The 24,115-nt window shown below is 40.4% G+C and overlaps 1 protein-coding gene across 4 annotated transcripts in view; it reads right to left on the bottom strand.

Annotated features, from left to right (window-relative positions):
- Positions 1-24,115, bottom strand: part of COP1 (COP1 E3 ubiquitin ligase) — a 125,424-nt gene that overhangs the window by 38,424 nt on the left and 62,885 nt on the right. For all 4 annotated transcript variants that reach the window (XM_053985188.1, XM_053985189.1, XM_053985190.1 and 1 more), the window contains one exon: positions 16,683-16,799. In XM_053985188.1, the coding sequence (XP_053841163.1) occupies positions 16,683-16,799 (117 nt within the window). The remainder of the gene's footprint in view (positions 1-16,682; positions 16,800-24,115) is intronic.

The raw sequence follows: 24,115 nt of genomic DNA, 5'->3' as shown, positions 1-24,115 counted from the left end.
TTACTATCAGTACTGAAGATGCTGTGCCCCAAGCACTCTTTCAAACAGCTCCTGTGTCTTTCACCTCTGAAATACTAAACTCCAAACAACCAAAATCCCAGTGTGCTCCTACCATTTGAGCATTTTAATTAGCTGTAGAGCAACATGATGTTGCAACAGGCTTACTGCACAATGGGTTAATTTTGTAAGGGACTTTAATTAAGCAGTAACACTCTAACAAGATCTGGGCATCTTGGTCTCTTCTACTTCTCTGAAACTGGAGCCAAGAAACTCCACAGTTTTTCATCTATCCAGCAGACCTGTGGGAGCTGGGAAACAGTTAACTGGCAATTGTTATTTTAATGAGCAGAATGATTCTAGCAGGGCTTTTTATTAGGAATCAGTTTGTGGATAAGCCTTTCAAGTCTATTTTTGCTTACAGTTTCAACACTGGCCCATCATTAGGGCACCTTTCTGAGAACTAGATTTTATCCTTCCAGAAAGCGGCAGGGAAAGGGATACCTGCATGTGAGCAGCTGGAGCAATGCAGACAGCAGAGAGCTGTAGCAGGGCAGACAAGTCTATTTGCAGAAGAGAACCACAAAGTTGCATTCACCTTCCAAATATCCCAGTAAACAGCTCAAAGCCTGGCAGCATCTGGCCCCAGCACGGCTGTGCCTCTCGGCATCAGCAGGGCAATCAATCACTGTCTGCTCTCATCACAACGGGTCTGAGGGAACCAGCAAGGCCACTGGGCTCCAAAATTAGCCATTTAATTATTAATTGATTCTTTCAGCAGACAAAGTGTTGGCGCCCAAATGAGTTTTAGTTTTTTGTTTGTTTTTTTTTTAAATTCAATTGAAGCAGCTATTTTTAAGCAGATATATGAAGATGAATACTTCATACATACACTGCACTCATTAAAATCTGAACAGGTGGTCATGTTTTACAATTAAAGAGATACTCTGTCTTGTAGGCCATATGGACTTCACAAAAAACATGATAAAAATGCCATCTGCTGAGGAAGTAGAGAGCCCCAAAGTGAAGCGAAATGAGAAAAATACAACTCCCAGGTACCCCAGCAGAAGCCTTGCCTGGTGGACTTTGATGAGCTGAAATTGTCTGGGAGGGGCAGCATCTCTGGCACACCAGTAGGTCAGAGGTGAGGTGGCAGGGTGCTCTGGGAGGCTCAGAAAATGAGTTTTTCCCAAGAGGCAGCTGAAGGTGAGGGAAATGGAGTGGGCAACGAGGGGAATCAAACACTTCCTGAACTCCATGAGAACCTGTCAGCTCATCCAGCATCCCAGCTCTGACTCCTGCCCTCAGCATCCCTGGCAGACCGTGGAGCATGCTCCACTGCTAACCAGCAACACACCAGGGGTATTTGGTTCTTTGTTTGCTCCTCAAAATGAACATTAATATCATAATTCAGCTAACTGCCACCCCAACTAGAAAACTCACTCAGAGTAAGTTCATCTTAGAATTCACATTTATAGAGTTAAAGCCTCCTGCCTGCCCAGCCCTTGGGCAGAAACAGCTCCCTGCTTCACCTTTTCTTCTGTATTCAGGCTTAAGTTAAATATTCATGAAATAAGGGGAAAGAACATGTATATATTTCATAACAAATTAAACACTCCAGAACAATTCTCATCTAGTTCAATGTCACTGCAGAAGCTGAGCATGACAGAAATCTGCTGCTATACCTTCTGAATTCCAGTGTTTGCTGGGAAGTTGTTTTATTTTTTAGACATGTATTTTTAAGTGATCTCAGAAGGCAAAAAGGACAGCTAAGCTCTGTCATTGCTGCTGAGAGGTCTCTGACCACAAGCCTGAGTTTTTAAATAGTGCTTTTCCATTACGCTCAGCTTACTCCCCCTTAAGACACTGCTGCTTTCACCTTTGAGCCATCTAGTGACAACTAATCAAGAATTCAGACTTCTCCAAACTCCTGAGATCGTGCCACCTCTTCAGTAAATACAACCCGTGTCAGCAAAGGATGGCATCCCTCTCTGCTCAGCTGCTCATAAATTCACAAGACTCCAGCTGGCAGGAAAAGGGCAAAAGAGAAGGATGGGTTTGTGCTGAACAAGGTGACGGGATCAGCACCTCCTCAGCCTCAATTCTCAGATTCAGCTTGGTTGCAGGGGTGGGGATGCAGTAAATGAGCTGATAACGTGGTTACATAGTCATAGAAAATCAGGTTTCAGAACTTCTAAAATAAGAGAATTGGGATTTGCTAATGGAGCCAGCAGCATCATAGGTCATCTCTGAGTTGTTTAGAAAAATAGAACTGATCTTGGATTTTTTAGTTGTTTAAACAAAAGAAATAAAAGGACAGAGTCTGTTTTTCCCAAAAGTGATTTTCCTTACAATTTAGACTTGTTAAAAAAATTTACAGAACTGCTGTTACCAGCAGGCTTTAGGTTCAACACCACCTATTGCAAAGCTCTTACTGTGTAGTGATGTGCAGCAGCTCCAGGAAGAGCAGCAAGCGTTATGACAGGGTGTCACACAGCAGCAATTCTATCTTTCACTGAGTACCAGCACACACAAGGCAGCCACACACAAAAACCAGAGAGCAGAGCAACCCCACTCTCCAGGTAACATTCATCTTGTAGGTCATGTGTTCCACCCACTTTCACAATGAACATTAATCAGCATCAGCTAATTCACAAGTCCCCCCAGGCTTTTTTCAACTAAGAACCACTTACTTGAAGGAATATCAAGCCAAGGACAGCAAAACAAAAATTTACCTGCAATGCAACAGTTTTATATTCAAAGGATGTAACCACTAGAAAGACCCAAGAGCTGCATACAAAGGTTCTGTGGCTCTCCTCTGGAAAACTAAATTGCTGGAGAATCAATGCCCATTTTTCTTATTTCAATAATTTAAAAATGTACATTTCTCAACTGTTCAATATTTAGATTATTGATCCATTAAAAAAAGAAGTCCTTTACATTACTTGGATTTCTCAGCACTCACAGACTTGAGAATATAATGATGCTCCTTGTTCCACAGCAGACAAATGCCACGGACAAGAAGATGCCCATATTGAAATGCACAGCTGTCAGGTAGGCAGCCAGATGTTAATTAAGTGGTCTGGTAGAAGTATTCTGTGATCAAGGCACATTTTGGACTTTTTAAAAATAAAATACATCTTCAACAGCAAACCTAAAGGTCAAAATAATTTAATACATTAATGCTCTTGCTACAGCCTGCAGTCCTGCACATCTCGTGCTACAGATCTTTTACTGAAACAGAGGCTCAGGCTGGATTGTAATCTTTAATGTGCTCTTGTGCTTCCCTGACCATGATAGTCTGATTTGTTACATCTAGTAACTCATGCCCTCAGCTCATGATTGCCCCATCTTCTTCATTTGTCTGTTCTCCTCCAGATGAACTTCAAGCTTGGATCAAGGCTGGCTTGTTTTCACCCGTGAAACTCTGTACATCAGCAGTAACAATAAGAGAGGTTTATAGTCTGAGGGAGTGTATTTAAATGACCTGTTTAACAAGACAAACTGAGTCAGAGCAAATTTGGTGCAAGATACCTCTGCCTGCCATCAATTAGAGTATGCTGGGGAAACCAAAAGAACAGCAAAATAAAAGGATGTAAAACAAGCCCACAAAATGCTTTTCATCAGAATGAAAGAGAGACAAGACTTTGTAACATTTCACTTCAGTATTATTTCCATTGGCTCAGAAAAAAAAAAAAAAGATTTCAGAGTTTCTGGAGGAAGCCTCTATCACTCAAACATTGAAGGGGTTAGCTGAAATCCAATTGTATATATTTAAACATCTACCTACACAAATTGATCTTTCATTTGTTTCTCCGCTGTATACCAAGTGTAAGCAAGATCACTCAGTTTTCAGGGCTCTGAGAATTGTATCTAGGCAACTTGTTTAGCAGGGAAATATAACTACATCCTTATGCCTTCAAGTGTCCGGAGTACAGTGGTTCAAATCAAAGCTTGCTTTGAGTGTCTCTGGGTAAAAGGAAAGAGCACCCACTGTTATTTCACTACGTGGTGTGTCATGAAAGAGAGGATAAGCCATCCTGATGAATATTTGCTGAATGGAGATAAACAAGAGGTAGAAAAAGAGAACTTTAGATGGGTTAACCAAAACTCTCTTTTTCAGCCAAGCTCAGTGTGATTTCTTGCTATGAAAAAGGAAGCTTGCATCCACAAAGGTAAAGTCTTTGGATGGACTAAAAATGGAAATAGGATCAGGAGAGTCATATGAAACCTCAGTTTTCACCAGGAAAAACCTTTCTTCTGTTAGGGAGGAGAAAGAAGAAGGAGATAAAAAGGAAAAACATCCTGATTTAAAAATAAACTCAAATCACTGTACTTCCATATAGTACACTGAGGATGACATGGCACATTAGAGTACCTTGGTCCTTAGAGAAACCTGAACAAAGGCCAGGTAAACAACACCTGAGGAAAGGCTGCCATCAGAGTCCAAACCCTGAAAATTAAATGCTTGAAAACACATTTCCTTAAATTCCAAAAGCCATCTACCTAGCTCCAGAATTACTTACAGACTTACTAAAAAGCCATTAACAAAAAAAGTGGAACTTCTCCAGTGGATCTTCTATATACCTGTGCACCAGGAAATGGAGCCTCCCTGCCAAGGCAATGATATCAAAGGCTGGTTGAAAGACAACTTGAAATTTAATTATGAGGAAGCTCAATTAAAATTTAATCCTATATAGAATGCCATAGCTGTTAGAAATCCATTTTTGCTCAAGGGCTCTGAAAGTCATGGAATACTGTAGGTTGGAAGGGACCTCTGAAATCCAGCCAGTCCAGTTGCCCAGTCAAGGATGGACAACTGCAAAGTTGGATTCAATTTCCAAGTTAAATAATTGTGTTCAAGAGTCCTACTCAGTCATGCTCCAAGCATTTCCAAAGACAATTCTATAAACTCTTCCCTCAGCTGTCTTGAAAGTGCTCTTATGTCAAAGGATTAGAGAGATTTTTTTTTTAATACAAACTTGCTTAAGCTATTTGCTATTGACATAAGAAAGGCAAGGCATTAGCCCACCTCTCAGCACCACAGCAATAATGTTTAGGCTGTGTTTTGCTGCACAGGTTTCTGGCTTCTCGATCTTTCAGGTTTTGTCTATTGACACCCACACAATGGGGGTGGCATGAAGCACCTTAGCTCTCCTTTAATTCACTTTTTTTTTCTTCCTAGTGGAAAAGAAAACGAACAGCTCAATTTTAACTGCTGCCAAGCCTGTAATATCAAACAACAGTACCTGAAGATCTTCATGTGACTGAAGTGGCTTTATTCAGAAAGTCTGGGGTAGATATTTAATCTTCCCTACAGCAGAAAGGCAGGCTGGAGTTTGAACATCCATATGTGGCTCTTGCTCTGGAGAGAAGACTGAGGACATATGACAGCTGAACATCCCATCTTTGGGAATAATTCAACTCAACAAGTGAAACTACAGGGAATGACACCTCCCCCAAAAAAATCTCTTCATGAGCAGAAGAGACAGCAGGGAGGAAAAAAAGGATCTTTATTTCATCAACAGAAATCAGAGTGGCATTTGAGCATTTGAAAAAGAATAGTGAGGAAACCTTCCAGCCAACAAAACACTATAAAGAGATTTTTTTCACGTGAGAGAGTAATACTGGAATGGGTTATGATGAGCACAGGGTTTGGCCTATCACAAGCCACTTCTGGGAGGGAAGACAGTGTGATAGTTTCCACTACATAACAGAAATAAATGCTTCAGGAAAAGAAAAGAGATGACAATGCATTAGGGAAAAGAAAAAGTGGACTTGAATTCACAGGAACAAAGTCCTGCACTAAAAATTAGCACAAGAATTTTCTGAAGAAGGAATTAGATAATTTCAACAACAGTAAGTTGACATCAGCGCCCTCTGTACAAACAATTTCCCTTACTGTAAAGGCAAGAGATTAAAAATGGGTTTAATACAGCCTGAAGCAAAGAACCTTTGCAGACAAAACTGTCTGGAGCACCTTGCTGAAGAATGCAGTGTGCTGCTTCTCTCTTGCAGCATGACAAATCACATGAGGAGCAGACAGCAGAAATCAACCCATGTCACTCCAACACCTCCCCCCAGACCACTGCAGCACAGGTAAAGATAACTGGTATTTTTTATTTTTCCTGTTTGTACCTTCCCTTCCAAAAAAGCCCCAATAAAGCAAGAGAAATTTATCCCAACAGCCATTATCACAGGTACATTAAAATGTTTGCTGGCTATGGCTTTGCATTCACAATTTTTTCTTCCAGCAGAAACTGCAAATGCTTTGTTTCTATAATTAAGACAAAATTATTCATTCTACGCATTTGCTTTTTCCTTTTCTTTTTACCTGGAGTTTCCTTTGCAGTGAAGGAACTGTTTTCTCTGAATAACTATTTTCTGCAGCCCTGGGGAAATCTCAGCAATCTCTTCTAGAAGCAACACTCTGGTCCACAGCAGCAAACTGTAACAATGCCCTTATTTTGTATTTCAGGTGTGTGTCCAAGATGATTTGGGATGTGTTACTTCATTTATATTTGCTCTCAGAGTTCTGTCTAGACAAGTGGTACCAGACTCCTGGGGAGGTCCTGCACACCTCATCTTCATAGGTGTCAAACATTCAATGGCCTCCCAAAAAGGGACTGAACTTGAGAAAAGAGTTCAATACATATTTTCCCTGCAGGTGAAAACCTCCCCCATATGCTCTAAAGACTATACAAGATTAAGCAAGGTCTGTATGATTCATTTTGCTGGTAGCAAAATCTTAAAAATACCCAAACAACTAAACCCTTTAAAGTGAGGAAGCCACAGAGCCCGTGATGTTAGCAAGGAGATGAAAGGAAGTTTCTAAAGCAGAAGGAGGCACATGGGTATTTGGAGATGACGACTTAATCTCATTTTCCTACACTGCAATACAGATGATGAGCTACAGCCTCCAAAGATTAGATTTAAGGAATCCAATGGAAATCCACCCTCAAAAAAATATCATATTTAGGGAATTCAACACAAATCTAGCCCAGGTTTTCATTTAAACAAACAAAGAACACAGCTTTAAGAAGAAGGAAGATGACCAACAGTGTTCTGTTTAGCAAAATGGATGATAAAAGGAGCACCATGAGAAAGATCCACTCTGTGAAAACTGAAATAAAGAGCTGAGGTCAGAATGAATGTCTGTCAGTTTAATCTCTGGCAAAACCAACAGCACAGTAAGACTCTTCTACTTTTCCTTCTACAAAAGGAAGGCTCAGGGGTCTCCCAGCACAGGGTTTCAGGTCAGCACTTGAAATATTTTGACAGAGCTCTGCAGGAAACACTATACCCTGCTTCAGCCAGTGATTTGCATCTCTTACTCACACCAACTGTACTGTTTTTTAAAAAATATATACCAACACTAGCATTCCTCTAAAGATCTATATCTCCCTCTGCTGAACAGATAAAGAGAACAGCAGCCTTGATGGGAACTGCCATCTGGGTTTTTAACCTTTGCATTCCATGGATTCCTATTTCTCAAATTTAGAGATGATATTTGCCAGGTTATGGATAACGGTCTTTATACACTGGGGACATTTTGTTACTGACTTGTCTAAAGCTTTTGATACAGCAGCCCATAAAGCCTTCACCCTAAATAACTTGTCTTAAACTAAGGAGAGAAGGAGGAGACATAAAACATTAGATATTAATCAGTTGGCAAAAGGACTCTGATGAGAGAGGGAAGCAAAACAGATTTTTCTAGAACTCTTTTGAAACTTTGACCTTTATGGTTTTAAAGAGCTATAGCAATTTCTCACAGGAGTAAGGGATAGATGGTTTTTGTGCAATTCATGGGTTGTTGTCTATCAGAGTGTTGGAGAAACAAAATATCCAGTACACACAAGCAAGATTTACTAATGCTACAAAACTAATGAAGATAACAGCAGTAATAATAACCTGCAGCTTTGGAAAGAACTCATTCTTCACATCTGAAACAGGAAAAAATAGTTAAGTGCTGTTCAGATGCAACATTCAGTAATGCTCCTAACACAGCTTTTCTCATTGCATTATTCATGCATAACTCTACATGCACTAGTGCATGTAAGCTGATGTCCAAAATAAATTTTATGACACCTAGAACATGTGAAGAACAGTAATTTTATGGAAAAAGGTGCTTCAATCCATGCTGTTTAAATGGACTAGACCTTGGAAGAGATAAAACTTCTTACATGAGCAACAGGAGCCTTACTTGTACAAGGAGTGCTGGGTACATCTATGAAAGCTAAAAATACCATGTCACTTGCTGAACTCATCTCTCTCAATTTAAGATACATACTTGCACACAACAAACACTTTTCTTAATGCTAAAGCCCTGTCAGCTCTGGTTCTTGAAAGAATCAAGGTTGCCCAAGCCACAGGGCTGTGGTGGAGGGAAAGGGCAGCACAGTCAGATTCCCTGGAACCACACACTCCGAGTGGTGAAGATCATGTAGACAAGGGCTTGAGGCATTACAAAAGATGGATGTAAAAGGAACATCCTCCCTAGGATTTTAAGAGTGCATTTATGAAGCAACAGCTTTCAGGTTTCTGTTGTATTAGCAGACATCACACAAAGAGAACCAAACAGGCTTCAGAGCAGTCAAAGGAAAGGCTCTAAGGAAAGGTAGGTGCAGGCTCCTGAGAACCTGAGTTGGCCAAATTATCAGTTAAACCTGATTTTAGTCCAGAACTACATTTTGCTTCACTAGCCTGAGGAGATATTAGTCTTAACTAGCTTCTGCAGATGATGATTTGATTCATTATCTAAACTGACCTCACAGCAGACTCCACTGGAAGAGAGGAAGGATATTAGAAGAGTTACAATTGCTAAAACCCAAGCTTCAGATAAGAAGGCTTAAACCAAAGGTATGGTGGGTTGTGTATACAGGGAAATAAGCACAGGAAAGCATGTGATGATACACAGGGATCCAAGGTGGCAAAGAAGCAACATGCCCTAAGTAGGCAATGAAATAAGTAACATGAAGAGCAACTGGATTTGCACATGCATCTAAAGTCTCATATTTTGTAATTTTCTTGAGATTTAAATGGCTGATACAAACCTTGCCCAGACATTCAGAACTCTACTCTTAAAGACTCATGCAATGTTTAGATGCTCAGACACTATGAAAAGGTACCCTTGAGAGAGCCCACACTGCACTCACTGACTACAGATTTTCCTGTGGTATGTGACCGTCTTCACCAGTTAGTATGGAAGCACAGTACTCAAATAAAAGGCTGAAATAGTTAATCTATGCAGTCTGAACAGGAGAAAACACAGGAAGCCATTACAAAGGATGTCATTCCAAAGAGCAATTCCTATGAACGAGCTACCAGAAAAACTGCAGCTTTGGAAACTGCTGAGGTTGGAAAGCATTAAACTCTTAAGGGATACAGCTAGCAACAAGAGCAATTTGGCATTCTGAGAAAAAGATAAATGTTGGAGTTGGCTATATGTTCCTCAATTCCAAGGCTCATTTCAATTTAAATTTGAATTTCGTCACATTGACTAAATGACTTCTGTGCCAGTAGTAAGACAAAATGTTCAGGAAAAGAATATTTAAGCAAACAATTAGCACGCTCATTTCTGCCAATGACAGATTTATCCTTTTCTCTAGAGAATCAAATGGAGCTTTTCAAGTTCATTTTATTCATTAATTTGTTACTGAAGTGTGATGACCTCTGGGAGAATGTTAGGAAACTCCCCAGTAGGTCTCTACATTGTTAGTCACTATTCATTGCAATTGCTTTATCCAAGACAAGCCAGATACTGCTTTTTCTGTGTAAGTAAAAAAGTTCTATCAGCTCTTGAACTCTTAAGGCTTATGTGAAAATTGCACATGTGACACATCCTGCACACTGATGAGAGGTTTCAAGTCCCTTTGTGATTTCCTAGGAAGCAGTGGCAGCAAGGCAGGAAGACACTACCTGGCAGATCTGGCAGCATCTCTGACGTGCAGGAACAGAAAAATCAGCTTAACTACAAAGATCTTAAGTTTAAATAACATGGTATAGGTGCAGTTCTTCTCACTGTCAGTCCCAAGCAGAAGTACAGTGTGATCTACCTACCAGAGGCAGAAAGATTGGCTTCACCAGGACAGGAGAAGGCTTGGTTCGATATCTCACCTTCATTTACATCCCAGGGTCCGTGAAGAGGGATAACATGTAAGTCAAACCTTCAAAGATTTGCCCTCACCTAAAAAATCCCATTAAGCTCAGTGTTTCCACTACAATAAGTACTTTGGGACAGAAATATGATCACAGCCTTACTGGCCAAAAATACAGATTCCTCCAAACAACCCTTAACTGACTGAAGTGCTGTAAATGCTTTCCAATGCAAAAGGAAAGGCCTTGCAGTGAATTATGGAATGAGTTTGAATTAAAGGTGACAAATGTGCACTTCCAAAACACAGACCTTGTCCCCTATGTCCCCTGCCAACAGCCTCAGAGATCACGGACTAGAGGAAGGTTTATTATTACCTATCCACAAAATGGAAAGACATACTGCAGGTAAAGTCCTACCCAAGCAAAGGGCAAGCCCTGAACTGCTGCATGCCACTGCTTTCATCAAGGTTGAATTCTGAGCACTCACTGCTGTGAAGTTTTTCCACAGGTTTGAAATAAATGCCTAACCTTTGTCTGAGCCTTTAAACACTGAGCTCAATTCATACACTGAAGGTAATCTTGTAGCTCAAGCCCAAGGAAGCTACCTAACTCCACCCTAAATATGTCACATATTCACACAAATAGATCCTTTCTGAGTCACTGCAGGCTTTCAACAGAATACACTACTCACCCATGAGAATCTATTAAGGTAAGACCTTGCTCTCAGCTGGAAAACATTAATTCTCTTCTAAAAAGGCACACTACCTTCTTGGTCATTAATATTCCATCATTCTTCTGAGCTGAGTGACAAGCCAGGTAAGTCACCCAGATCTGAGACAGTGTGCAAGGCTAACTCTACAGGGAGATGTTTGGAAAAGAGAAATCACTGCTCCAGTTACTGCAGCAGAAAAATTAGTATTTCACTGGCCAGAACAGTCTCCAAAGTGGCCCCACTTGGACACCAGGTATATTGGAAAAATGGAATGATGATGATAAAGCCACTTTTGACCCTGAACTGTAAGTGCATCAGGGTGCTGCAGAGACCTTAAGGGGTGGGTAAATAGCTGCAAGTGAAAACAAAGCTGTTGACACAACAGGAGTCCTTTATAATGCTGCTGCTGATCCACAGCATCAAATTAGTTTTGTGGCCATTCAAAACCAGAATACAACACCACTGTGCAATGCTAAAGATGGTGTGTTAGAATCCTAGATGCTAAGAATTTTAAACTTTCTGTGCTTAAACGCACAGACCCACAAGAGAACACTACGTTTGACCTAAGATCATAGAACACACTTTTAAAATTGATTAATAACACTAAAATTATGAGCGTGTAGTTAAGTTAAAAGTCTGTAATATCACAAGGTAAAAAACTTCCGAGCTTAAGACTTTAGAATATAGAAATAAATATGAAGCAAGATAGAAGTTTTAAGGCAGAGGCAAGTTGTTCTTCTGTACCTTCTTCCTTCTTCTTCATAAGTTTAAGTGATGTTTTGTGATTATGCAAAAAAGTCCACATTACGAGCTTGAAATATCAGTTATTAAGTTAAAAGAGAAAATAATCTAAGTGTCCTTTCTTAATTAGATAGTTTAGTTTTAGAAGACTTTGTAACAAAAGTTAGTTAGCCATTTTGTGCCTTACTAATATAAAAGCTACCGAACTCACAGCAGTGAGACTGTAACATAAATAAGAAATAATAAACACCTAAATCCAAACATAGAATACCGTCTCAAGTACCTTCAATCCCAACCACAAAAAATCCATAATGGTGCACAGGAAGCATCTTTAAACAGCCTGGAAAATGTGGTGGGGAAGGGCAAAATTACCTTTGAAGGAAAAGCAGAAAGTGGGTAAGGGATTAAGGAAGAGAGAGAGCTGGTAAGAGAGAAGAACCTCAGCATTAAGAGCAGACCTCAAGTTCACTGAGGGTTTGCTCCTTGTTAGTAAATACTGGCATTGGTACAGGCTGCCAAAAGCCTGTCTGGGGCTGGCACTGTGCTCAATGGATCAGGGAATAACCTAATCCAGAAAAAAGGCAATTCAGTTTTGGCCATGCAATTGGTAGAGTGAAGGAAGAGATGGAAAAGCAAAATCTGGGATGTTTAGGAGGGAGTGTGGCATCTCCAATGCAGGCAGTCTCAAATTCTGTGGCTGTAAGCAGTAAGATAGCATCAATCAGCACCATCCCACTTTTGCCCTGCTGTGATCACTTCATCTGAACCCACACTATCAAGAGTTTGTGACAACACAGCAAAGCTGTTTTAGAGACTGATCAAAGCTAAAATTAACGCAGAGCAAAACCTTAAGTTCTGACTATGTTGCAGCTGTTCTGTTGCTAGCCTGTCCATAGGAATTTCTCTGCTGCTTGCACTTATTTCGTGAAGCTCCTGCAGAGGAGACAGTCTCTGTCCTACATCTCTGCAGCCCTGAGAAACCTCTCTCAGCTCTCAATCCAACCTGCTAGATTTGTGGGTCCTACAGGGGAAAAATACAGCGTTTGAGGAGATGATGCATCTAATGTCATAGAAACTTCAGATCTCTGAATTCTTACAAAACCTCTGCATAATATATGGGAAATAAAAAGTCAGTAGTAGCTGCTGACACTATTACAGCAGGCTGGGAATAAAACATTCCTTCTATCAATAGCTACAGTGTGCTCACTAGAGTTAGCAGACAGTCTGATCTCACCCAGACTGCACAACTTGGACATTCCAGCTGCGAAGTGCATGATGCATTTTCAGCCTTTAGTTTTTTTTAAAGCAGAGAAACAGCACTACTACCAAATATATGGGTTAAGGACATCAGTGCTATTGCTGAGGCAGAACAATAATAACTTCAGCCATGATTTATATCGCTAATTTCAGAATAAAACTCTGTTTTTAAAAAGAGGAAAAGACCACAGAATGACCTGATTTTGTATTTGGCAGTGATTACAGTTTATACTGGACAATGTTTCAACTCAGTAAGCATGCAAATAGAATATTTTATTAAAGTAACAGACAAAAGGGGTCTTTTCTTCTTTATGTGCTCTCTCCACTGCAAAAGATTTTATCAGGCTGAAGCCAGACACACCAGCTTTCCTCTCACCTGAAGTGCCTGATTTTAAGTGAATTACTTCTCAAACCAATATCCATTTCTCTCTTCTATAGGCTCTATTTCTAGTTTATGGCCCATTTGTTCTGTTTTAAGCTACCCAAGATAATTTTTTTTGGTCATCTAAAAGCTTCAGATGAAAAGTCCAGAAAAGAAACTTATATATCATCCACATTAGATGCTAATCCTGGGATTTGCTTTTATAGTGGCATCTAAAGCTTGTTTTCCTACATCATCTGAAGCCAACTCAGTGCCCTCTACTAGAGAAGAGTGTTCCTCATGGAGATATACAGTCTAACAGCACTTTTAAAGGTGGCTACGTTTAAATCAAAGCCTCACAGCAAATCCTGTGACAGAACCCCCCCATTTCACTCACTGTGCCACAGGGTTCACAGCTTGACTTTGCTTCAAAATCCATCCCTACAGTCCTTCAGTTCCCTCCTTTTATTTGGCAATGCAGCATGTAAACTGGGTGCAGGTGGAAATGCTTTTATAAACCCAGACCTCTGGTTCAAGAAAGAAACAAAGAATAAAGCTTCAGAGGAGAAGCAAAGTCAGGCTGTGAACCCTGTGCTGCCTCAGCTCACATAATTCATGCCATGTGTAGGTAGATCTCTAAGGGACCTTGGTACCTTCCTTACAATTTTTCTGTAAAAGAGTTTTAAAATTGGGGAAGGCAGAAAGGTTTCACCTGTACACGATGTAGAAGTGTAGGCTCTGTGGGCCAACAGCCAAAATATTCCAAACAAGCGAGAAGAAAAGATGGGGAGAGGGTGGGAAGGACCTTAAGATGGTCACTCTATTTCTGTGGTGAAGGCAAGGGCGGAACCAGCACGGAGATGCTGATCTAGCTGAAGCATCTGATTAGGAAAACCCACTTCAAGGAGGCATTCAGAACAGATGGATGCAAGTGGGCAAGATGCATTTGTCAAGGGCAGGGAAGAGCTTTTCTTAAGCAAGGTGTGAAAGAACAGGACATTATGAAATGATGCTTCAGCTTTATGAATGGTTCAGAGAGAACCTGTAATGAAAATAGAAATGTCAACCCTGAAAAAATTTCTACTTCAGTCAAAATTACATTGCTTAAAGAAGTTATGCTGGCTTTCAGCTATTCTGCATACAGAAAAAAGGAACTGAAATGTGTGTGTAATTAATAGTATAGTAAATCAATTAACTACTTCCTTTTATAGCTCAAATATTAAGTACCAATACTCCCTCCCTAACCATTTTATTAATTGCTTACCTCATCAAGTCTTAAACTATAGATACATACATATATACACACAAAAATACAGACACATATATAGCATTAAGCTCCATCAAATCAGCAAATAAATTGAGAGCATATACAGAAACCACACTTCTGTTTAAATACAATAAAAGACTGTATGGGGCATGAAATGCTCAGAAGTCTTGGCTCTTCTATCCTTGAATAAATCACTGAATAAGTGATTGAAACAGTTTTCAAAATGTGAAAATCCTCTTAGCATGTGAGTGAGCCAAGGCAGGGCTAAGACAGCTTTCTAAAACTGGCCACTGAAGTAGTGTTTAGTGTTGTGGACTGCTCATTTTTATTTCTGCTGGGGGCAAACAGGAGTGGTCAAGTCAGTGTGCCCAGTTCCCTGCTTTTTTTTTTTTAGTACTACTCAAGGAAGTCAGCTTTGACTCTTCCTTTATTAATTTTATAGCCTATGTGACAACTCATGCTATACAACAGTTATGTTCCTTTTTCCACAAACTAAATGACATTATTAAGCAAGACTAGCTGAAGCTGATGGAGAAGAAAAACCTTTGTCTCCATCATAGCACGTTAAACATGACTGTTTTACTATATGGAGTATGAAAGCAGACACTAACCCATTTCTTTGCTCTGATTGTTTCTTAGGAGTTCAGAAATAATGTCTTTCAAGATTCCAGTATTTCTTTTAATATGCCATTTTTCCCAAATGTGTTTATGGCTGAAAGATCAATTAGAATTCCACTGTGGGAAGTAATTTCCATTGGTTCAATTACCCCATGCAATTGTTTCAGCAATATAATAATATCAACCAAATATCCATTTTAATTTTTATTTAGGGATTCAATTACCAAACATCAAGCAGATGTAAACACTTCTTTTAGTACAAATACCCTTTTACCCCTCAGCATCCTCTAAATCATAGAAACATGCATGCAAGTCCTTTAAAACCTCCATGAAACTTCCTAATGCTTCTTTCTCAACACACTTGCTGAAGACAAACCCAGTTTGTTAGATCTGGGTGGGGACAGAGACACTCCCACCTGCTCCTACCCCACATGCTCTCCAGCTCCAAAAGCCTTCCTTGATTTATCTGTGCCTTATCCCCCCACCTCTGCTTTTCAGGTGGCACAGAATCCCAGTTATCTATTTATCAAGAAGAATTCTGTTTCATAGTGCTTTTGCAGGTATATTTTAATCAGTGGCTGATCCATTTGGAGCTAGTGCTCATCTTTCCCTAGAGCCTTTCCCAGATAGTCCCTCTCATTCAAATGCTGCTAGTAGGTATTATTGTTCAACTATTTTTACATGTAATTCACTAAACTTCAGAGAGATGCCTGTCAAGCAAGTCAATATTTTACACTCCAGCTTGAATCCATTTCTGGATTCAAAATGCAAGTTTATTTTTTGCCTTCTAAGAGTTACAACCAAAGTAGAACCAGCCTGGAAATGAGAATACCTGAATGAAATGGCAAACCAGTGGTTGCAAGAATGATCAATGTAACTCCCAGCGTCCAGAGAGAAAAAATGTTGTCAGAACAACTAGTTACAAGTCCATTAAAACTCCCCAAGGAGAAAGGAAATGCAGAGTTGGTTAAACATTTATAGGCACCTGTGAGTTTTAGTTACTATATGCATAGCACAATACAGCTTCCTCCCAAAGTGACACCTGCTCTGCTCTCAGATCTTGGTGTTATCACCAAAAAACATTTAATCTAAGTGAATAAAAGGCTCCTCGTGCCTTCCCCACTGACTATTTCCAAAAAATGAAAACATTAACAGCCATCTTTGCCCAGCCTAGGAAAACATGAGCCCACCCACAGGGATTGTAGTTGGAGCTACGGGAACATGCACAGCCACAGCTTTACAGCATGCTTCAGGTAAAACCAGTTAAAATTCCCAGTATGGCTTTGCAGAATTTATAGAACAATATTATAAATCAGAAAGAGCAGCTCTCATCATGTTAACACATTGAGACTCCCACAGCCGAGCTCTGCCTGGTTGCCTTAGTGATCCCAATAAATGCACTGGGTGATTTCTTTACCTGCCTTATCTCTGATAAAGGCACCCAAATGAAAAAGCCAGGCTGGGGCATGACATTAACACATCACTGTGGCACTTAATAAGTTTTACTCAGAGATATTTTAACTGCAAAGACACTTCAGTCCTGGGCACAGCAGCCAACCTCACATCTTTGAGGAGAAAAAAGAATAAAGGAAGGAAGAAACAATATCCCTTTGCCCCAAATCCCTTTTACCTACCTGCACAGCCAAAAGCTAGGTGATACCTAGAAGATGGGCTGAATTTGACACAACACACATTAGCCTTGGCCTCAATGCTTGCGACTGAGTTGTCCAAATTGGTAGACCACAGCTTCACTAGAGAAATGGAAAGAGAGACATGAATAAACAAAAAACAGCAAAAAACATGAACTTCATCTGAAAGGCCTAAAATCTAGTTATTTAATGAATAAGATTCTGGAGAGCCTCAGTTGCTACAATGTTAGTGAGTCTAAAGGGTCAGTTGTCACTGGTGGTTGGTAAATTTGAGAATATTCTCAAGTCCACATTGTAAATATCAGAGCAGGTGATTAACCACATGCTATAATCTCAGTGCTTAAGGTTACTGCAGTGCAGATCCAGACAACCAATGACAGGAAGGCTTACATCCTTTTTTGTTCTTTGTCCCTGAGCTGGGATGCAAGAACTCCATGCTCCAAAGCAAAATTGCTTTGCACAGAATAAATATACCTAATTGTATGCACAGTGAGTGAGAACAACTTGTTTTATTCTTGAAAAACTGGCACAGACAGGAGAGAAATCAGTATGTTGGCTTCCTATGATGCAATAATCCCTTGGTACAAGAACTTTACTGTCCTATGAGAGTACCACATGAACACTGATTAAACTATGTGCTAGAAGGGGCTCTTCCACTAAGCACTCCAGTTCTTCAGAGAATGACCAACAAAAACCACCAGCGCTTTTCAAAACACAGCCTTCCCCACCTGCCAGAAACACTTCAAGCACCATTTAACGTTAAGACGAGGAGTGCCAGGTGCTCCTCACATAGTTAATCTTATTATTAAAAGCTAAACAATGCACTGCCTTTGGCCCAGAAAAAGGAGCAGCAGATTGACATCAAGCCCCATTGATTCATACAAGGCAGAAAAGACTTAAACATCTCCCCTCTCTCTTTTCTTGATGAGAGGATCAAGCTGTACTTGAGTATCACAAGCTGAGGCTGGAAGCAGAGCAAGCCGGAACCAATGTTAAACATGCAGCTGCTACATGAAGGGTTAAAAACCCCTCAAGAGCTCCTGTTGAGCTGCATGGGCTTCTTCAGATGTGTGGCCAACGGGTCCTCCAGTCTTCTTACTGAAAGATTACTTTGGAGGTGAAGTCAGCAAAAATGGCAAAACAACAGGAACCTTGCAACCCACTGTGATCAATACATGAGAGATCAGCAGTCTCGGGGTGTGTCCCCCACCCTCTGAGGGGCCCTCTGTGTCACCTCTTGGTCAGCATTTCCCAGGGTCTTTGAGCGAGAAGCAAGGTTTCCAGTTGGATTATCCAAGGATGTTTTAGAAGACAAAGGAAAAGGAGGAATACTGGCAGGCTGGTTCCAGTGCTCTTTTTAATAGTGTGGCAAGCAATGAAAGCAACAAGACTGGGCTCTTCCTGACCATACAAGGATGGAGGAAACAGCACTGCTCAGAGCACACCAAGGAATCATTGTAAATACAGCACTGTGTGGATATCTGGCAGCTGCCTGGAACCATCAGAAAGCAGCACACACAGACACCAGCAGAAATACAAACCCCAGTGGCATACTCTATTTGCCCAGAAGCATTATGTAAAATTCAATGAAAACAGCACTCAGCCTTAGGTTGGTTTTCAGAAATAAATGCATTCTCATTGATCAAGGCTATAATACTCACCCTAAACACCTGGCTACATTTTTAAATGAAACAAAAGCTTTGCAAGCATGGCTTAAGAGCTCTTTTCTCCCAGGCAAGACGAGATGATAAAGCTTCTCCACCATGTTCTGCACTTGGGGGCAGGGGGAAACAGGAACAGGGAAGAATTTTGCAGAACAAGAAAATATTTGTATTTTGCTTAAATGAACAGACACCAAGAGATGAGTAGTCTAAGTTCTGGTGGCAGTAAAGGCCATCAAGTTTATGGATGAGATTAGAAGCAAATAAAACATGTTTATGAGAGAACAGTTTCAGCAGACAACACCACTTCAAATTGAGGAGTGTGGGGTAGGAACATGATCTCAAGTTCAGAGCAATACTCAGCCAAAATCTAGTATTAAAACAACACAGGCTTTCTTTGAAGCTTTCCACCCAGGTATTTAAAGCTGCATCCAAAGCAGCCAAGTCCCTCCTTGACCCCCCCAACCAAACAAATGGCCATCTGGTCCCAGCTCTGTATCAAAAGCTAATTGAGGGCTCTGTTTCAGCTCGGCTCCTTTTTTTCATTCAAGCTTGCAGGTCATAAGCTGAGCCATTTAATCTGGTGAAGAGACAATCCAAGTGCTCAAAGTCATCATAATATTAGTTACAACTGACAGGCACAGATTAGAGCCTGCAATTTCTGTGCTCTAACTGCTGTGAGATACACTGGGCTCCAATTATATCTTAGTCAGTACCATAAAAAGGATAGATGGGACACATAACAACACATAATGAAACATGTCAAGTTTTACCTAGAACTGCCCATTATTTTTTAAAAAGAACTGACAGGTTAATAAAGCATAATTCATAAGGGTAGAGTTTATTTGCTGTAGCTTTCATCAGTTCTGCTGAGGCAGTAATTATCCAACACAGATGTCTTGGTAACATCTAGAATTGTGTTGGTGAGATAAGCAACCATCTGAGATTGACTATTTCTGAAACACATGTTCTCAAAGCATATTTTCTCTCATTTTGCAGCTGCTGAGAGACATCTTTATGTGGCCAAATACCTACCCCTCACTACAGTATTAAAAAGATGCCTCCAGAACAGTTTTTTCCATTAAAAATGTTTAGGTCTTTTCAAGATTTCTTTTTTTTTTTTTTGAAGCTTTACACCAAATGTGTGAGTTCATCAATTAATTTTCCATGTATCAGTTCTGTGTCTAAACACTAACTAAAAGAGGCAGAAGCCTGTACTACAATAACTGAAGGTTGATGTTCACAGTTGGTACACAGAGTAAGGTTGTTTCATCCAGCCTGTCACTTGTGAATTCTTATCTGCTCATCTGCTGCTACTCCAGAAAAGCTCTAAGCCAGGAATAGGATCTTGCAACCAGAAAATTCATCTGCAGATATTAGTAGAATTCCTAGGAAAGGAGAAAGCTGCTGAATTGTACTATTAGGCAAAATTTTGGATCCACTGCCTTGTGCAGGGGTCAGGAAGGTGGCGTAAACTGATGACTGTCAGTAGGCAGTGACTGCACTCCTTGCATAAGGCACAGACTTTATTGTCAATATTCTAACTATCAACAGCATCTTGTGACTTCTTCAAGGCACTTCCACTAAATCAATCCAACAACCCCACAAATCTCCAGAAAATTACTGAATTTTTAGCCAGAAAAATGACCAAACTGAAGGTTCAACTTGATATTTTGAGAGCAATGAATACCTATACCTCAAGTCAACAGAAGCTGAAGGAATGAAATATCAATGAAAATGAAGTCTGAAACAATCCTGTGGAAGTTGGTGGAGCAGACTGAGCTACAGTTCAAGCCATTTCCCCTCTGTAGAGGGCTTTTTTTTTTTTTTAGATTTTTTTAATGAACCCAACTTTGCATATCTATGTTGCCATGCTCAATTAAGGGGCACTATAAAAAATAGCTGCAGGACAAGTACCAGGGTCTAATTTACTGAGGCAGCATGGAAATTACTTTCCTTAGATGTAATGAGACACATGCCTGCATTTCTCCTTGCCATGAGACAATGAAAAGTTAACTATTGCTACAAACTCAGAGCTCTCAGGTGCTCCTGTTCTATCCTACCTCTCAATTTTGAGCCAGGAATTATGAAGGAACTACAGATGTAAAACCAGGACTCTTTCTTAATTTGAATTTATCAGTGCTTCTATCTTCTTCAGTTTCAGACAGCTTCAAAAACAAGACCAGAGAAACATCTGATCATCCCAAAAAAGACATCTATCCCAGTGAAGACAAATTCTACTCACAGAGCATCACAAAATATTTCACTGTCCCTCATCTGCTAACTTTACCACGGCCATAAAACTCCACCCCCAATGCAGAATAGAGAGCTGTATGTCATTAGCTAAGTGTATTAGCTCTAGCCCTGTCCTGATACTTTGATGGCATCATTTTGCCTTCACAAAATTATTCTTATGTTCTCCAAGACCAGAAATTCACCCTTTCCTACTTGTACGAGTATCACAGCTCCTGCCATTATTATGTGCATAAAAGAACTGAAATTCAGGCTATGCCTACTCCCCAAGCTCCTTGTAGAACAAGTAAACACCAATTTTGCTCACTGCTGCCTAGTTAGAGTATACCTTTGGGTCCCTATAGACATACACAAGTACCTTTGCCCCTTGAAAAAGAGAGTGCATAACAACTCTAGATAAAATTGAAGGGTTTGTACACACAGTAGTTATTCTAAGTACAATAATACTTTTATGCTGTCATTATCTGCTATGAAAGTAGGAAGATCTTCCACAGATAAGCATATTCTGGATTATTTTCATCTCATAAGACGGACAATGCAAGAACCTGGGGCCCAAGGATGCTGCTTCTAATTATAGGAGAATAATTTTCTCCCTAATAGCACTGTTAGCATCCCCTTTGCAGTGCCTGAGCCCCGGCAGAGAGAGCTGAAAAGCACAGGATTCTTCATTCATAAGCACCTTCTCCAACACACACCTACTTTCAGAATTAGCTGCTGACTTGAAAAGTCCGAGGAGAGACAGGCAGATACACAGGCAAGCAGGAAGAACTGGCAAAGCTGTCCCTTTTTTTGCTGCCTTGTCCTGACCACTTGACAGGGAAATGTGATACTTTTGCTTTGTGGGGAAGAACGATGAGATTAGCTCCTGCACGCCTGGTGTGGCCTCAAAGGAGCAGAGAAATCAAAGAGGACAGGAAAAGTAGATAAAAGATCTTTCCTGCCAGACACTCTACCTGGCCAGACACGTGTTATTGTGTATTAAAACTGACCAGATTTCGACCAAACAATCATGAACATAAACAGAAAGAAAAAATTTTAAATTAGGCAGGTTTGAATTAAGACACTTATCATGAGTGTTACCTAACATTTAATCCTCTCAGTGTGATCACCCAAATGGAAGATAAACACTACAACATTAATGTGGACATTTTGCTGCTATTGATCAAAAACTTCTAAAATCTGTGCTGACACTCCATTTGTCTCTAAAGGGCTGTTTATATATGTAAATCACAGGCAAGTCATGGTAAAAATAAAGGATAAAATGTTCCAGATCAGTTTTATCCACCAAAACCCCAATACACCTTCAAAAGACCTTTGTGAATTGAAATGCTGGTTATGTGGATCTGCAGGCTTTATTACAATAATTTCTAAGTAAACAGTACACTTTTACAGACAATTACTGAAGAAGTGAACAGTCAAACTGAAGACAGAAGCTCTGCTTGCAGTTAGCCTTTGCAAAACTGGACACCTTGTTAACATGCTAATAAATGCAGATCTACCTGGCAGATTAGCTTTTTATATGTATGGCAAGAGTGGGGAGCACTGACGAAGAGGCTATTAACTTACAAGGTGAATATTTAGTCCTGCTGTATTTAAGCACACAGAAAACACATCTGTCTTCCATCAGAAAAGGAAGAGGAAGTGTTTTAAAACATTTTAAACTCACTTTAAATACAAAATAATGATTAAATTTTTGTAAATGGAATTACTAGCATTGGGAACTGTAGTGACAGGACAAGGGGAATGGCTTCATACTGCCAGAAAGAAAAGTGAGATGGGCTATTGGGAAGTAATTGGGAAGTAATTCTTCCCTGTGAGGGAGCTGAGCACCCTGGCACAGGGTACTCAGAGCAGCTCTGGCTGCCCCATCCCTGGAAGTGTCCAAGGCCAGGCTGGACAGGGCTTGGAGCAGCCTGGGATAGTGGAAGGTGTCCCTGCCCACAGCAGGGGTTGGACAAAAATGAGCTTTAAGGTCCCTTCCAACCCAAACTGTTCTATGATTCCATTATTGCTAAGCGTAATCGAGGAGCATTAGTTTCTTTTGGAACAGCATTTAAAAGCTTTTTGGAAAAGGGGAGCAGCTTACAAAGTTTAACACTTACGAAAAATTAATTTATCATTTCAAAGCAAATCATGAAGAGCTCTGTCCAGAGCTCTACCAGCCCATCTGGGAGAAGTGACCCCCACTACTTAAGAAAGGAACTTTTAAGCTCTTGCTGTCACATAACTCTGATTTGATACTGTACACATTACAGATAAAACTGTCATTCATTAGGGACAAAGAATACTACACACTACACCTCCCTCAGTGCTATCCTCTTCTTTAGTAGCTTCCCAGATCTTCTCAGAAGAGGAACATTTTTTTACCACCATGTGGCAAAGGACTTGGCCTAAGTGTTCTCCAAAAGTGCTTTGTCAAATGGATCCTGGAGTGTGGAAGGCTGAGAGCTGCTCCCAGCACTCTTACTTGTTATAGATGGATAATGAGATGATTGGCTCTCACAATTAAGGGATGACTATTGTGTGAATATTAAGAAAAGCTTTAGTGATGTATAGTTATGTTATTGTAGTTTAGATATCCTCTGTTCTCCCCATAGTTCCCCTCCCTCCCTGCCATCAGACAGCCTGGGTTGCCTAGGACAGGTAGAAAGAAGGCAAGCACACATGCCCCTTCCATGGGGCAGCTGGGAATGGAAAAGCTTGCTGTTGGGAGGGCACAGCATGGCAACACCTGACCTGCAATCCAGTTACAAGAACGCAATCTCCACCAATAACAGCAAAGGAGAGCTGACTGTCAGACTTTGGGAGGGGCCAGGGTTGGCTGATGCACCCCCCAAGGGGTATAAAAAAGACTGAGCATCCATCTTGAAGATGAGCTGGCCACGTGGTACCCACTAGGGCAGTTGCCAGTGCTGAGAATTATTCCTTATGTAGTCCTTTTGTTATATTTTTGTCAAGGTTTAATAAACCTTCTAAATTTTCAAAGTGAGCAGTTGTTTCTCACAATTTGATACTGTAAACATTACAGATAAAACCATCATTCATTAGGGACAAAGAATATTACACCTCCCTCAGTGCTATCCTCTTCTTTAGGAGCTTCCCAGATCTTCTCAGAAGAGGAACATGTTTTTACCACCACATGGTAAAGGGCTTGGCTTAAGTGTTCTCCAAAAGAGGCTTGTCTAATGGACCCTGGAGTGTGGAAGGCTGAGAGCTGCTCCCAGCACTTCTACTCAATCCACCATCCAACTCCTTAAAGCTCCAAGAAACGCAGTCTTTAACATGCAGAGCTACAGGTAAAAGAGCAGCAGGCATTTTTTAACTGCTGCTGTTTTACTGACAGCCTCGTTTTTGAAATATAAATACATGCTGTTCTTTTGAAAGGCCCTGAGGCTTTAACTCAACAAGTTCAACTAATGTTAAAACACATTTTGGTTTGTCTGAAGTTCCAGGAGAATGTTATCTGAGAATTCATTACACAAAAAAGTGTGAAGCAAGAGATGT

Source organism: Vidua macroura, chromosome 9, assembly GCF_024509145.1.
Source record: "Vidua macroura isolate BioBank_ID:100142 chromosome 9, ASM2450914v1, whole genome shotgun sequence".
Lineage (NCBI taxonomy): Eukaryota > Metazoa > Chordata > Aves > Passeriformes > Viduidae > Vidua > Vidua macroura.
The sequence above is the reverse complement of the archived record's forward strand: the minus strand, read 5'-3'. Positions and strand labels throughout refer to the sequence as shown.